We start from the raw sequence: 16,430 nt of genomic DNA on the forward strand, positions 1-16,430 counted from the left end.
GATCAGCGTGGGAGTTTAGACCTGCTCTATTTCTAGCCTGGGCTGGTTCACCCCTCCTTAGGCAACCTGGTGTCCTCCACCACTGGAAGTTCACCATATTGATGCCGAAGTTAGTATGGACACCTAACCAGTATAGTGCATTACAGCTCAGAACTTCCGGGCTCTAGCAATCCTCCACCGTTAGCCTCCTGAGCAGCTAGACTACAGGTGCACTGCACCCAGCTTGTTGAAGCCTCTTTGGGTGACAGTTCTTCTACCCTCCCCCCCAACTCCCAATAACTCACACACAGAACTATATCTTACACAGCTGAAACCTAAACATTTTATTATATAACAGGACTTGAAGTTTTCAAAAATTTACATCAACAAAGCTAAAAGCCATTGTGGACACAACAACAAATTTTCACAATCAAAACTACCTCTCACTTTTCAGAAATATGACTGAAAACAAATGGTTAAATGTGCTACCAACAGACAGGGTCAAACCATTACATCCATTGTGGCAGCTGAACAAAGTGTGAGTTACAGGAACTGGAACTGCTGCCCTGATGGCAACTGAAGGAGACGAGAGAAGGAAGGAGTTTTCAACCAGGACACGAAAACTCAGGCCAGGAGTCCATCTACGATCTAATTCCGGTCAGTCTGACAAGTTACTCTGATCCAGCACGATTATCCTACATATATGTTTTTTAAAGAACAAAAAAGGTAGTTTGAGTTGATGTATATATTTTTTAAAGACTTTCTGTTCAAGGGTCTTTATAACCAAGGGGGATTATGATCAACAGCATAACATGGAAATGCAAAATGACTGCAAAACCATTGACAGCAGCATCTTCTGTACTCCCTCCATATTAAAGCTGTTTTTGTGCTGACACTCCCAACTACTTAATCAAACTTGGCATTAATTTCACCTTATATTTTAATTAACTATAAACATTAACATTTAAAAAATTGAGCAATTTGTCTGAATTCAAGTCTCTGTCATTAATGTTTATTTAAACACTAGTAAATGTTTTATGTCTGCCCGTGTTGTCTATAAACAGTGAACTCTGGCCTACAAACACCTGACATCTCATTACCTGGATGGTTCAGACCAACCCAGTCGCTTCCAAAAACAGGGTTGTAATTCATCTAGATGAAATAGAAAGAAAAAACAAACTGAGTACTTTCTACATCAAAGGGTGCCAGCACTAAGAATTCAAATGAGTGCTTTCTCTAGTTTAAGTTAGACTGTTTTACCTACAACAGTTATTCTATTCTAAAGAGATGGAATCTTTCTAAAAACACAGTTAATGGGCTTCCTCTCCTAACATTCTACAGCTCCCTGCCACAGCAATGGACACTAATGACACCAATTCACAAAGTCCCTGCATTGCCTTCTCAATGAATTCAATACTAGCTAAAAGCCTATATACTCTGAGTCCTTTGCCAGTCAGGGTTCTGGAGGAAACCCTGAATGTACCCATGGCTAGTTGAAATAAAGACTCCCTAACCAAGTGACTACATACATAGGTAGAATTACAGGAACAAACAAGGAATGGCAAGGCATCCAGTGACTAGCAGCAGTGGGAAGACTAGGTCTAAAGGAACTGAGGGGTGGGGTTGGGGGGACAGTTATCAGAACCCAGAGAGAGCTGGAACTGGGAAAGACAGACAGACTTATAGAACCTGTGCTTGTGAAGAGACACCATTTCTACTAGATACAAGATGAAGTTAGGAAGTGAGGGGGAAGTAATACCCCAACCTCTCTCCTGCCCTCTGATCTTCTGTCAGGAGGCCTCCCATTGGCCAACAGTAAGATGGGAAGATGCAGTCCACTAGGGTCAGCATCCTGGGACACAAAGCAGGGCAGAAAAAGGAGAATGAGAAGGGACTAGGGAAGGGAAGAAATGGATACTAGATTCTCTGAAAGAGTTAATGTCTTGAACTATCTGAGTAAGAAGAACTTATATACAGGAGGGCATCATTTGTGAAGGGCATATCAGAAGTCTTTAAAGCTCTATCAAAATAGTTTTTAAATTAAGGCTAATTTACAACTTTCATATTACTTGTAGATGTCATTTAAATTCCCTAACACATGATTTCTTATTGGATTCTGCAGCATCTGTGTAAGCTAAATTTAAAATTCTTTTGAAGATGTTAGACAGTTAGAAGCAAAACATCTCTCCAGACAATGTGCAATATAATGATGATGAGACTAGCTGAAGGCTTGCTTTAGAAATAGAATTGGGGGCCGGCCCGGTGGCGCACTGCTACAGTGCGCCACTTGGGAGCGCGGCGGCACTCCCGCTGAGGGTTCGGATCCCACATGCAGATCGGTTCCCGCTCACTGGCTGAGCGGGGGGCGGGCGCAGCACCGAGGGTTGCAATCCCGTTGCCGGTCCCAGTCCGGTACGGGCGCAACACTGAGGGTTGCGGTCCGTCGCCGTACACGAAAAAAAACAAAAAAAAAAAAAAAGAAATAGAATTGGAAGGGCCAGCCCGGGGCTCACTTGGGAGAGTGCGGGGCTGATAACACCAAGGCCACGGGTTCAGATCCATATATAGGGATGGCTGGTTCACACACTGGCTGAGTGTGGTGCTGACAACACCAAGCCAAGGGTTAAGATCCCCTTACCAGTCATCTTTAAAAAAGCCAAGGGTTAAGATCCCCTTACCAGTCATCTTTAAAAAAGCCAAGGGTTAAGATCCCCTTACCAGTCATCTTTAAAAAAGCCAAGGGTTAAGATCCCCTTACCAGTCATCTTTAAAAAAAAAAAAAGAAATAGAATTGGATGTTGTTACTGATATGATTGGAAATTAACAGAAAACCTGGGCTGAACTGCAGGGGGAAAAAATCAAAGGTACAAGAATTATATATATCATCTGGAAAACATTTCTATATAACTTTGATGCTCATCAAAGCCCAATGATTGCAGACTACATTATAAACAATCATTCATTCATACCTTCTTCAGAAGTCCCTAAAAAGCTTTCTGATTTCCTTCTTTCTGGCTTGATGCGTTCTTCCCCTTTTCTCTTCTTTTCACCAACTTCTTGATCCTTGGTATCTGTCTCTCTTTAATAACAATGATTTTGGGCATCAAACCACATGCACAATGGCCAGGGAAGAGGACTGCACTCCAAAGGAAACATATAATAGCTAGCACTGACAAGAGAGTTACCTATGGGCCAGGCACTGGTTTAAATGTATACGAGCTCACTTAATTCTCATAACAACTATATGAGGTAGTTATCACTACCACCCCCATTAAGTGTGTACACACCTAGTAAGTCCTAGAGTTGGGATCTGACCCAGGCAGTCTGCCTCAGACTCTGCTTTCAACCACTAGGCTATATCGTCTTAAAGAAGAAAAGCTTTTTTTTTTCCTTTTTGTCTTTTTTCGTGTCCGGCAACGGATCGCAACCCTCAGTGTTGCCCCCGTACTGGACCGGGGACCGGCAACGGGACTGCAACCCTCGGTGTTGCTCCCGCGCCTCGCTCAGCCAGTGAGCGGGAACCGGTCTGTATGTGGGATCCGAACCCTCGGACGGGAGCGCTGCCGCGCTTCCCAAGCGGCGCACTATCCAGTGCGCCACCGGGCCGGCCAAAAAGCATTTTTTACTTATGTTGTAACTGGTGTCCTTTTCAAAACCACCTTTTATTTTATCACCTTATCTTCATTTCTCAAACTCTCTCTTAAGTGAAATATCTAAGTAATTTAAGTATCTCACAACTTAAGACCACATTTGTCAAACAATTAAGCAGAAATCATCTCCCCCACATAACCATAAGCTTCTTAAGGGCAGAGACGTCTATCTCTCTTTGCACCTCCAACCTCTAGCTCAGTGCCTGGCTCACTGTCATTGCTAAATAGATGCTGGCTAAACGAAAGTAACACTGTTTAAGGATTCTTCTTCTATTTTCATTTTGTGGATAGTTAAAAGAAAATATGTAAAATGAGGGTAAAAATAAAGCCAGTTAGGTGAAAATGGATTTTTTTTTCTTCTTCTAACAGAATCTCAAGCTCAGGAGGTAGAGGAAGCCTTTGAATTATCTTCTATCCTTGTCCAAAAGCCTGAGAACAGAGAGTCATCCAGCCTCTCCTTGAGCAGCAATAGCCATTGTCAAAGTAAGTATAAAGGTAGCTATTTCCCCTATTAGACAGCTGTGGCTATAGAAAGTTTGTGCTTTCTTTTTCTTTTTTTTTTTCCTTTTTGTCTTTTTTCGTGTCCGGCAACGGATCGCAACCCTCAGTGTCGCGCCCGTACCGGACCGGGACCGGCAACGGGATCGCAACCCTCGGTGCTGCGCCCGCACCTCGCTCAGCCAGTGAGCGGCCGGTCTGTATGTGGGATCCGAACCCTCGGCGGGAGCGCCGCCGCACTCCCAAGCGGCGCACTGTAGCAGTGCACCACGGGGCCGGCCCCAAAACTTTGTGCTTTCTAAATAAAAATCTGTTACTCTGCAATTTCTAGTCACTAGTTCTGTCCTTAGAGTAGAAGAAAGTAAACTGACTCTCTTCACTTTACAATATTTCAGGTATTTGAGGACAGCTATCAAATTCTTCATTCCATCTGCTCTTCTCAGGCTCAGCCTCTCCAGTTCCTTCAGCTGTTCTCATGACATGGTTTCCAGACCTCTGACTGTTCTGTGGCCGCCCTCTTCCGTTTGTTAATATCCCTTCTAAATTGTGACACCCAAAAAGGAGCCCCACATTGTGTTCTAGTAGTCTTCTCAACAGCACATTACCTCACACATTACCTTGACCTAGACAGTATATTTCTGTCCATCCAGCACTAATGCTACACTGACCTTTTCAGCAACTGCATCAAACTGAGGCCTCACAGAGTCATGCCTTTTTCAAGAAAAATCTTTTGAATTCTTACCATGTCTTAGGGTGCATGCTCAGTGCTGGGCATATAAAAATAAGACATATTTCCTGCCCTAAATGAAATTATAGGGAGGAGGAGCTTCTGATCAAAAGTTCTCCAATCAGGCCAGATCTCCCACATTCTATACTTTTGGATCCAAAACTTTTGGATCTTTTACCTTCTTCATTCATAGAATCTAACATTTCCACCTGTCAGTCTATTGCCCATCACATTAGCATTTTGAATCCTCAGTCTATTGCCCATCACATTAGCATTCATTCATTAGCATTCATAAAAATCTGATAAGCAGGCCTTTTCTGATTCAATTGAAATGACTGATGAAAATGTTGAAGGTGGCAGAGTCAAGATACAGCAATCTTAGAGGCCTCTCTTGATATTAATATCTGCTAATCAATAACTTGAGCACTGTGGGTAGTTGGAGAAATAGGGGTAAGCACAACAGTGTAGACAGAGTCATGGCTGGCTTACCTACAGCAAAGTAATACCACTACCAGACATTCATTCACCAAGGAATCCAAAACTTATTTTCTGAAAAAAAGAAAAAAAAGAAAGAAAACAATTTCCCCAGTGGGGAACAATAACCTTGCAGAACTCTTGGGGAGATCCTGTAGCTTCATGCTCTCCTCAGGTGGCTGCAGCCATCTTTCCAGTTCTTCATCAAGAGAAGAGTGAGCTCTGTCCAAGGGAGTGAGAAGAATGAAGACAACAGTCACTTCCCCTCTCTTGACAAAGAAGTGTAACACTTAAGGAAGGGACCTTAAAACCTGTGCTGAGAACACGTCCAACTCTTCACAAATTAATCCTCAAACTAAGCTCTTAATAAACTAATTTATTCTTAAGCAAGCAAGCAAACCTGTGCTTTCACTACACATATGAGAAAATGAGAGCTCAGCGAGATTTTATCTAGAGTCATAGAGGTCACTTAGATCCGGTTTAAATGTGTACCAAAATAATACTTTAGCCCCTTGACAACAAAAAGCCTCAGTTCCCATGAGATCACTCCCTTCCAAAGTCTGATGCGAGACTCTGAATTCTAGGTCATTAAGTCAGTTTCTACATGAGGCTAGAACTGTACATGCTTTCCTACATGTTTCTCTAAGAACTATCTCTGAGGCTGAAAGATGCAGAGTAGAGTGTTTTAAGAACTTTGGTCTGAAAAGTCCCAACCATTTTCCAATCTGGTTTGGTGCCTAGGACCAATCATTCATAGCACTGAGATGACTGAGCATCTGTGAAGCATCTATCTATGGCCAGCACTGCCAGCCCTCTGGAAAGAGAAGAGGTAACGATAACAGTAGCTAATTGGTTTGTATAACCAAATGTATCGCAGCCCTCTTGAGCAACTCTTCTTTTGCCTTGAATAATTGTGTAGATTTTTACTGAAGGTGTTTTGGGGAGGTGGAAGAAACATAGTAACATCACACATCATAGACAAAAGTTTCCTAAAACCTCTCTTAAAGGGGCGGCCCGGTGGCGCACTCGGTAGAGTGCAGTGCTTGGGAGCCCGGCGGCGCTCCCGCGGAGGGTTCGGATCCCTTATAGAGACTGGTCCGCTCACTGGTTGAGTGCGGTGCGGGCGCGACACCGAGGGTTGCAATCCCGTTGCTGGTCGCGGTACGGGCACGACACCGAGGGTTGCGATCCTGTTGCCGGTCACGGTACGGGCGCGACACCGAGGGTTGCGATCCCGTTACCAGTCACAAAAAAAGAAAAAAATTTAAAAAAAAAAACCTCTCTTAAACAATTTTGTCTTTCTATTTTTTGCCTCTTTGTTTTCTCTGTCTCCCCCAAAAGTCCTCTCCTTACTTTCCTCTCAGATCACAGGGCTCCAGTTTCTGCCTCTACTTCCCAGACCCTCCCTTCCAGGTCTCTCTTTTCCTTCCTCATGGAGAATAATTTAGCCCTTGAAAAATGTGACAAATACTGGGTTCACAACCCAAAAGTGAGTACAGTCCTTTTACAGCAGCTGGAAAGCTAAACAGTCTCCCTTACACCCAAGGATGATCCAGGTGTCACAGTTTGGCCAGTGAGATGTAAGTGGGCATCTGCTGGAAAGGACTTCCAGGAAAGTTTTTGTTTTCAGATAAAAAGGGGCAGCATTAGTTAAAATACTCCTTTGCCCCACACCCCCTTATCGCTGCCTGCTGTGTGGATGGCAGCCATCTTGCAACCAGGAGATGACAAGCCTGAAAACAAAGGCCAATATGTTACGGGCAGCACAGCAGGAAGATCAAGAGAGCCTAAGTCTTTGAAGGTATTTTTGAGCTGCTACACCAGCCATACCATGACACCTGGGAATCTCTTTTTAAGTGATACGAACTCATTTAAGCATGATGGTGGGGTTTTCTATCATTTGCAACTGAAAGCATTCTGCAGGGCTTCCCCAAGGATCTGCAGGGCCAGCATGTGGTGAGTGGTGCAAATGCAAACTCAGATTCTGTCTTTCTTTAAAATTCAGATATTTTGGGCCGGCCCGGTGGCGCACTGCTACAGTGTGCCACTTCGGAGTGTGGTGGCGCTCCCGCCGAGGGTTTGGATCCCACGTACAGACCGGGTCCCGCTCACTGGCTGAGGCTTCGGAGTGTGGTGGCGCTCCCGCCAAGGGTTCGGATCCCACGTACAGACCGGGTCCCGCTCACTGGCTGAGCGAGGTGCGGGAGTGACACTGAGGGTTGCGATCCCGTTGCCGGTCCCGGTCCGGTACCGGCACGACACTGAGGGTTGCGATCCGTTGCCGAACACGAAAAAAAAGACAAAAAGGGGAAAAAAAAAAAAAAATCAGATATTTTGTCCATCATGGACTCTTGTACGTTAAATTGATTTTAAAAAATACTGCATCAAAATATACTTATCTTGACTACTGAACTTTTTGGTACCCCCTTCAATTTTGCACCCAAGGAGCATGTCTCACTCACCTCACCCTAGTCCTGGCTCTGAGTGACAGCTCATGACAAGGCAAGAGAAGTCCAAAGACAAAGGAGATGAACTGAGGTGGTTTACCTCACAACACAGGTAAAAGGAGAGCTCTAAATCAGGAACAGAATCAGGTTTTTTGAGGCAATCTTGTACTTTTATTTTTTTTTTTTTATTTTTTTGTCTTTTTCGTGACCGGTAAGGGGATCGCAACCCTTGGTGTGGTGTCGCCCACACTGCCCTCAGCCAGTGAGCGCACCGGCCATTCCTATATAGGATCCGAACCCACAGCGGGAGCGTTGCTGCACTCCCAGCGCTGCACTCTCCCGAGTGCGCCACGGGGTCGGCCCGGCAATCTTGTACTTTTAGACTACACTGTCTGAATGATTGCCCCTACTTTCTCTTATCAGCTAGAAAGATCAAAAAATTCTCTTAATGCCTTTAACTAAAAGTTTTTGAAAGAAGCTGAAACCTGTTTGTCTCACAAAACAAAGTAAAAACACCCCCCCAAAACAACTCAACAACAAAAACCAAATAACCCTATTAAAAAATGGGCAAAGAACTCGAATAGACATTCCTCCAAAGAAGATATACAAATGGCCAACAAGCACATAAAAAGATGTTCAAAATTACTAATCGATAGGAAAATGCAAATCAAAATCATAAATGAGGTATCACCTCAAACCCATTAGGATGGCTTTCACAAAAAAACGAGAGAGAAAATAACAAATGTTGGGGAGGATGTAAAGAAACTGGAACCCTTGCGCACTGTCGGTGGGAATGTAAAATGGTGCAGCCGTTATGGAAAACAGTATGGCAGTGTCTCAAAAAAGTAAAAATAGAATTACCATACAGTCCAGCAATACCATTTCTGGGTATATATCCAAAGAACTGAAAGCAGGGTCTCAAAGAGATATTTGTATATTCACATTCACAGCAGCATTATTCACAATAGCCAAAAGTTCATGGAAGCAACCTAAATGTCCACTGACAGATGACTGGATAAACAAAACATGGTGTGTATATACCACAGACTACTATCCATCCTTAAAAAGGAAGGCAATTCTGACACATGCTACAACACGGATAAACCCTGAAGACATTACACTGTTAAATAAGCAAGTCACAAAATAACAAATACTGCATGATTTAACCTACATAAAGTATCAAGGGTAGTCAAACTCATGGAAACAGAAAGCAGAATGGTCATTGCCAGGGGCTGGTGAGAAGAGGAAATAGAACTGTTTAATAGGTACTGAGTTTCAGTTTTGCAGGATAAAAAAGTTCTGGAGATTGGTTGCACAACAATATCAATATACTTAACTCTACTGAACAGTACACTCAAAATATCTAAGATGGTAGATTTTATGTTAAAATGTTAGTCAGTTGGTTAGAGCGCAGCCTTGTACTACCAAGGTCATGGGTTTGGATCCCCATACCGGCCAGCTGCCAAAAAAAGAAAAAATGAATCCATTAAAAAAAAGTATTTCAGCACAATTAAAAATTTTTAAAAAGGAATAGGGGCTTTTAGGACAGTATGGAAAAAGAACACTTTTCCCCCTTCTTATTTGTCAATATTAGAAAATTAAAAAAACTAATACAAACTAAAATTCTTTCAAAAGTCTAGCTTTTTCTGTTACCTTTCTGTGTCCTCTCCTAGATCTTGACTTTCTTTGGTCAAAAGCATATTGCTATCTTCTTTTTCACTGTCAGTTTTGTGTTCTTCTAAGTGCCTTTGATCTAAAAACAGTTGAAAGAATTAACTTCATTAGAACCAAAAAAAAGTTGAGAAAGCCTGCCTTAAAATGAAGTGCAAAAATTAAGGCCAATCAGTGGTCCCTGAAGTATGCAAAGCACTAGCTCCCTTCTTCCCATAGGAGCAGGGGGCCAGGTAACAGTCTGTAGAGAGCCTGTATTCACAGCAGCTGCTTCTGGGTTCTTTGGAGCTCTTTGGTGCCAAGTGAAGCTACAGGAAACCCTGTCTGTGCCAAGGCTCAAGAGAGACATAGGAAACAGAGGAAAGAAAGGCAACATAAAAGAGGAGGCAAGTGACCTGAAAACAAATTGCACAAATTTACTTTAGGGGACCATCCTGTTCTCACTTGTAGATGTTTATAGGTTGGAGTCCCAGGGAAGGAACTTGGGTGGGGAAGGGATATACCCTTTAATATATGCCAAGCATTTTACATATGCCATCTCATATCATCCTGCTGGCAGTCCTATAAAGGGAGGGGGACTAACATTGTACCAAGCACTGTGCATGGAGCTATCATACACATCACGAGATAGGAATTACTATTGCCATCTTATAGATGAGGATGACTGAAGCTCAGAGATGTTAAACAGTTTGCCCTACAAAAGTAACTGGTGGAGGGGAGCTCTCTGAACCTCTCCTGGTTCTGAGGGCTGCCGGTTAAAAAAAATAATAACAATAACTTGTGGAGTCAGAATTGAGGTGGAGTTGTGCCTGACCTCAAGGTCACACTTCCCCATGTACCTCTATACTGCCAAGGACAGGGTTACAGCAAGAACCTGATGGAAAAGCTCTGGGTAGTAGCTTACCATGTTGAGTGATGCCTGGATCACTTGCTGGGTTCTCAGGCAACACTGTGGAGGAGGCCTGCTGCTGCTTCAAGTGTTCTGTCACAATACAAAAGCAGAAGTCAACTTATTTCCTCCTTTGCTTGCCATTTTCTAGGGCAGTGGTTCTCAAAGTGTGGTCCTCAGACCAGCAACATTAGCATAACCTGGGAACTTGTTAGGAATGCAAATTCTGTGGTCTCATCCCAGACCTACTCAATCAAAAACCATGGGGGTGTGGTCCAGCAATCTGTGTTTTAACAAGTCCTTGAGATGATCTGATGCCTGATAAAATTTAAGAACCACTGTTTTAGGGCATTCTAGGTTTGAAAGGAATTCTTCAAGTTTGATAAAATCCCATACAACACCCAAAGTAACAATTAAAATGATGATGATGATAGGTAACACTTGCAGAATTGTATGTGGCAGATACTGTTTCTAAGCACTTACCTACATTAATTCAGGATTAATGTTCACAATTAATCTTCAAAACAACCCTATGAGATTGATTGCACTACTGTTATTCCTGTTTAACAGAAAATTAAGGCTAAGGAACTTGTCTAAAACATAAGAAATGTTAAGGAACTTGCCTAAAATCACACAGATAATAAGTGGTAGAATTGGGATTGAATCCAGGCAGTCTATCTCTAAGGTTTATGCTCTTAATCTCTATTTTATACTCTCTCAAAAAATTTGTAACATCAGAACAATCCAAATGTTTCCTCATTCTATTGGCCTATATTTCATATTTTTTATCTGGCCTACAGAAAGACAGAATGAAAAGAATATCCATCATTTCCAGTTCCTAAAGAAATGCTCACTAGACCAAGACAAGCATCTGCTAAACTCAATCCACTGCTTTGTATTTGTTAGGTGCTCAGTCTCCTCAAAGTGCCTGGAGCAGAGCAGAGAGACAGCTAGGAGGCAGCACAGACAGGCCACCCTGAACTTACTGGCATGGTTCTGTTTTGTGCAGGCGCAGGTCTGCTCCCTTCTTGCAGTGCAGGATGCAGCCCTACCTGGCAGCTCCTAGGCATCAAAGGGCCCCATAAGATCATTTAATATAATTTGAAACTAAAAATCTATTTTATCCTTGTTAAAAGTAGTCCCTTGTTGATCTTAAATGATCACCTATATCCTAGGGTTCTAAAGCTTTAAGACCCTGTCAGGAGGCCAGAGTTTTGGATTGAGCCCCTCAAAAGAACAGCCAACAGCTCCAGGTCACTCTCCAAAGGTCTCTTTAGGGGAAACAACAGAGTGATGATATACAATAATCAGGTGAGCAGGCCCATTATTGGGAGAAACTATTCAAGTACCCTCTGCTCTTTGTCTTTCTGGAAAATTACTGACACATCTCAAAGTGCAGACATCAATCACACAGATAATTCCTATAAGTGAAATGAGAGGTTTCTACAGACTGCACTGGTCTACAGCAGTGCCAGGAGGCCAGAGCCCAGGAGGAAGCCTGGTAATACAGCTGCTGAAATAGGGGAGGTGGATGGAGGGTTCACATGGTGTAGTGGGTTGAATTACGTCCCCCCAAAACTCATTGAAGCTTGAATTGATCCTCCACGTTTTATGTATTAGAAACTTAGCCCCCACTGGGTCGGATAAGAGGGTGGGAACTCCTATTATGGTAATTGTAAGGTGGGGCCTTGAAGAGGTGATTGGGTTGTAGGACCATACAGTAATGAATAGATTAAAAATGGTGGTGAGGGGTGTGGTTCTGAGGGCTTTAAAAGGAGAGTCTGTCTTGCTCTCTCTCTGTTTCCTCTGCTTCCACCATCTTGCAACATGAGACCCCTGGGTCACTCTCGCCACCACCAGATGGACTTTGGACTTCCCAGCCTCAGAAACTGTAAGCAGTAAATTTCATTTTTCTTTATAAATCACCCAGTTCTTGGTATTATGTTATAAGCAACACAAATGGACTAATACAGAAAATTGGTACCAGAAGTAGGGTATTGCTTATAACAGATACTTGAAAATGTGGAAACGGCTTTGGAACTAGGTGTTAGGCAAAGGTTGGAGAAGTTTGGAGGACTCAGAAGAAAAGAAAAAGACCAGGGAAAGTTTGGAATGTCTTAGAGACTGGTTACATGGTGGCGAGCAGAATGCTGATAGAAATATGGACTGTAAAGACCATTCTAAGGAGGTCTCAGAAATAAGGAGTTTTTCAGAAACTTAGGCAAAGATCACTCTTGCTGTGAACTGACAAGGAACTTGGCTGCATTGTGTCCATGCCCTAGGAGTTTGTGGAAGGTGGGACTTAAGAGTTATGAACCACAATGTTTGGCAGAAGAAATTTCCAAGCAGCGAAGCATTAAGGAAGCTGCATGGCTACTTGCAGCAGCCTATGCTGAGTTATGGTGGCAAAGGCATGACATAAAGCCAGAATTTAAAAGGGAAGCAAAGTGTAAAGATTTGGAATATTTGCAGCCTGGACAAGTGGTAGAGAAGCAGAGAGAATTTTCAGAAGAAAAATTCAATGGTCTTAAGATTAACACAAAAGCATGGGATTATCAAGAGAAGGGGAAAGGGGCCCAGAAGACATTGCAGAAGCAAGCCTCTGGGGCCAATCCTTCCATTTCAGGCCCAAAGCCCTAGGGAGACAAAATGGTCTTGGGAAATAGGCCTGAGGCACCCTCCATGGGCTCACTGCCCAGGACCACCTTGGGAAGCTGCTTCCAGAACCAGCACCCCAGCTGCTTTGGCTGCTCCAGCTGTGGCTAAATTGGCCCCAGGTATGGCTGGACCTGCAGCTTTAGAAAATACAAGCTGGAAGCCTCGGCGGCATCCACGTGGTGTTAGGTCTACAGGCTTGCCAAATGCCAGAGCTGGGAAGGCTTGGGAGCCTCCACCATGATTTCAAAGGATGTATGGAAAAGTCTGGGGACCCAGGAAGAGATCCGTCGCAGGGGCAGAGTCACCACAGATAGCCTTCACTAGAGTAATGCAGAGTGGAAACGTGGGGTCAGAATTGCAGCAGAGAAACCCCATCAGCATTGTGTCTGGTGGAGCCGTGAGAATGGGACCACCATGGAGACCCCAGATCTGTGGAACTACCAGCATGCAATGCCAGCCTGCAAGAACTAAAACATCACCTGAGACCAGGAAAGCCATAGGATTGGAGCTGCCAGAGGACTCGGGGACCCAACACCCTCACCAGTGTGCAGAGGAGGTCAAACATGGAGTCAAGTTACATGATTCGCCAGCTTTGAGATTTAATGCTTGCCCTGCTGGGTTTCGGACTTGTTTAGGACCTGTTAATCCTTTCTTTTGGCCTATTTTTCCCTTTTGGAATGGGAATATGTACCCTATGTTTGTCCCACCATTGTATTTTGGAAGTAGATAAGTTGTTTTGAATTTCACAGATGGGATTTTGAACTTTGGACTTCTGAGTTGAAACAAGTTAAGACTTTGGGGATAAAATGAATGTATTTGTATGTGAAAAGGACAGGAGTTTTGGGGGGCTGGGGCAGAATGCAGTGGATTGAATTATGTCTCCCTCAAAACTCATTGAAGCTTGAATTGTATCCCCCATGTTTTATGGATTAGAAACTTAGCCTCCACTGGGACTGTTAAGACAGTGGGAACTACTATTACAGTAATTATAAGGTGGGGCCTTGAAGAGGTGATTGGGTTGTAGGACCATGCAGTAATGAATGGATTAAAAATGGTGGTGAGGGGTGTGGTTCTGAGGGCATTAAAAGAAGCGGAGAATCTGTCTTGCTCTCTCTCTGCTTCCACCATCTTGCAACATGAGACCCCTAGGTCACTCTCGCCACCACCAGATGAACTTTGGACTTCCCAGCCTCAGAAACTGTAAGCAGTAAATTTCATTTTTCTTTATAAATCACTCAGTTCCTGGTATTATGTTATAAGCAACACAAACGGACTAATACACATGGTGACTGTAGAGAGGACACCATGATCCAGAGAAAAAGTATTACCTATGATCAAACTGCAAAGGAGTACAGTACTGCCTTAAGCCATGACCAAGGAATAAATGGTACTGAGAATTTACCTGAGGAGGACATGTGCGGGGTGACCTCTACTCTCAACAGTTCTATTATTTTAAGAAGAGCAACTGGAGAGGAGGAATTTGCAAGGACTACCTAGGGAGTCCCCGAGACAGAAAGCAAGGGTGTGGGCATGGGCCCTAAGAGTCTGACCCAACAACCCTGTGACCTGTACGACTCTGTGGCACCGAGGGAGTGGTGCAGTGAGGCAAGAAAGGGACTATGACTACAGAAACAGAAATAAACCAAGGAAAGTTCTGGCAACTTTAATTGGTTTCACCCAAGTTCATCACGCCAAGGGACAGGGGCTTAGAGTTATGATAAGGAGTCTAGAGAGCAGCTGTCCGTTGAGTCAGACCAGTATATCCTTATTCACCTTCCTCTTACTTATGAGACACAAAATCTCAGAGACCCTGAAAACTAAGCAGTGCCCCTCAAGAAATTCCCCATAGGCTCCATAACAAGAATTAGAGCATCAGAGGTCTGCTGAGATGCATCCTCTGAGGGAGAGGGGCTGGTTGGCCAGATTGTCAAGAAAAGAGGAGCAGTCAGGTTTTTCTTGGGAAAGCAGATCGCCTGCCCCCAAACATCTCTACTACCATGCACCATTTACTTTCAGCATCAGCCCAGCTGTGCAGGCCAGCAAATCACCTGCAAATAAAATTGAGTTGGTACTCCTCAGTCTCTGCCTGAAATGGAAAATTCTGGTCTTATCAGGTTTTGTGCTACTCACTTCTCTGCTCTTAGGAAAGGAATTTGCCCACCATTCCAATACCTTTAACAGCTCCTGCTAATGGCAAAACTGAAAGTACAGGTGTTTTGGCCTTGCAGCCAGGCCTCAGGCCTCCAAGGAATGTGGGTTTGGTTTGTCATTTTTTTTTTTTTTTAAAGATGACCGGTAAGGGGATCTTAACCCTTGACTTGATGTTGTCAGCACCACGCTCACACAGTGAGCAAATCGGCCATCCGTATATGGGACCCGAACCCGTGGCCTTGGTGTTATCAGCACCGCACTCTCCCGAGTGAGCCACAGGCCGGCCCTGCTGGTTTGGTTTGAAAAGGAGATAAGAACTCCTCTAATAAAGGAAGTTCATCATAATAAACCATTTGAAAGTTATCATTTTCCCTTAAAATCATTACCATAAACCCTTTGAGTAACAAAATGACAACAAACACAGGCCAATTACCCCAGCCAGGCTGTAGCCCATTTTACTGGAAAACTGTCCCTTCCTGAATTTTGTACATTCAACCAGACCTTCACCGGGCCTTTTTTATACTAGTGCTCACACCTGACACAAAGAAACCATACTGTGATCAGTAACCATAACAGGGCCAAGAAGTACATTCAGTATTGAAAATCCCTTACCAATTTCGTCAAGTAGCTCCTGAGACGGTGGTGGTAGCTCATCAATGTGATGCTGTGAGATGGCTTCTACTAGTTCTTAAAAAGGACAAAGGGGAAAATGACTTAACCCCTCCTTGGACCTGAATTCAATTTTTCTAGGTTCCCACATGGACCTGACTGAGGATTTCCTAATGATGAAACAAACTAAAGGGACAGGAAGTGTCTTATGTAACAGTCCTGGTAGAGATTTTCTAATATGTAAATGACCTTTACTCCCCCTTTTACCCTAAACTCTTTCCTACATCAGCCCTTACCCCCGTACTCTTGATCTGTGCCTCTCTCCTCCTAACGATATTTGGAGTAGGTAAGGTACAAATTCTTACTAAGAGGCTGGGTCCCAATCTGGACCAGGGCAGCAGGAGGGATACAGAGGTTCTGGACCAGCCAAAATGAACAAAAACAAGGGCTGGCCATTTAGCTCAGTTGGTTAGAGCATGGTCAATGGTTTAGATCCCTGTATCAGCCAGCTACCAAAAAAAAAAAAAGCAAAATGAACAAAAACAAAACAGCAGGGCTTTCGCTACAGATTGTCAGACCAGGAGATATAGGAGTAACTATACTTTGGGTCTTGCCCCAAGTGCTCAATTACAACATTTTTTTTGTCTTTTTTTTTTTTTGTCTGTGCCCCTCAAGAA

At 43.6% G+C, this 16,430-nt stretch overlaps 1 protein-coding gene across 1 annotated transcript in view; it reads right to left on the reverse strand.

Annotated features, from left to right (window-relative positions):
- Positions 1–297: 297 nt before the first annotated feature.
- The window catches only part of TEX14 (testis expressed 14), a 72,332-nt gene continuing 56,199 nt past the window's right edge, over positions 298–16,430 (reverse strand). The window contains exons 27-33 of the mRNA XM_008571276.1: positions 15,757–15,831; positions 10,351–10,428; positions 9,429–9,528; positions 5,458–5,550; positions 2,949–3,058; positions 1,080–1,131; positions 298–674 (exon numbers count right to left, since the gene is read on the reverse strand). Coding sequence (XP_008569498.1) covers positions 638–674; positions 1,080–1,131; positions 2,949–3,058; positions 5,458–5,550; positions 9,429–9,528; positions 10,351–10,428; positions 15,757–15,831 — 545 coding nt within the window. The 3' untranslated portion in view covers positions 298–637. The remainder of the gene's footprint in view (positions 675–1,079; positions 1,132–2,948; positions 3,059–5,457; positions 5,551–9,428; positions 9,529–10,350; positions 10,429–15,756; positions 15,832–16,430) is intronic.

The sequence above is a fragment of the Galeopterus variegatus genome, unplaced genomic scaffold, assembly GCF_000696425.1.
Source record: "Galeopterus variegatus unplaced genomic scaffold, G_variegatus-3.0.2 Scaffold673, whole genome shotgun sequence".
In the NCBI taxonomy this organism is placed as follows: domain Eukaryota; kingdom Metazoa; phylum Chordata; class Mammalia; order Dermoptera; family Cynocephalidae; genus Galeopterus; species Galeopterus variegatus.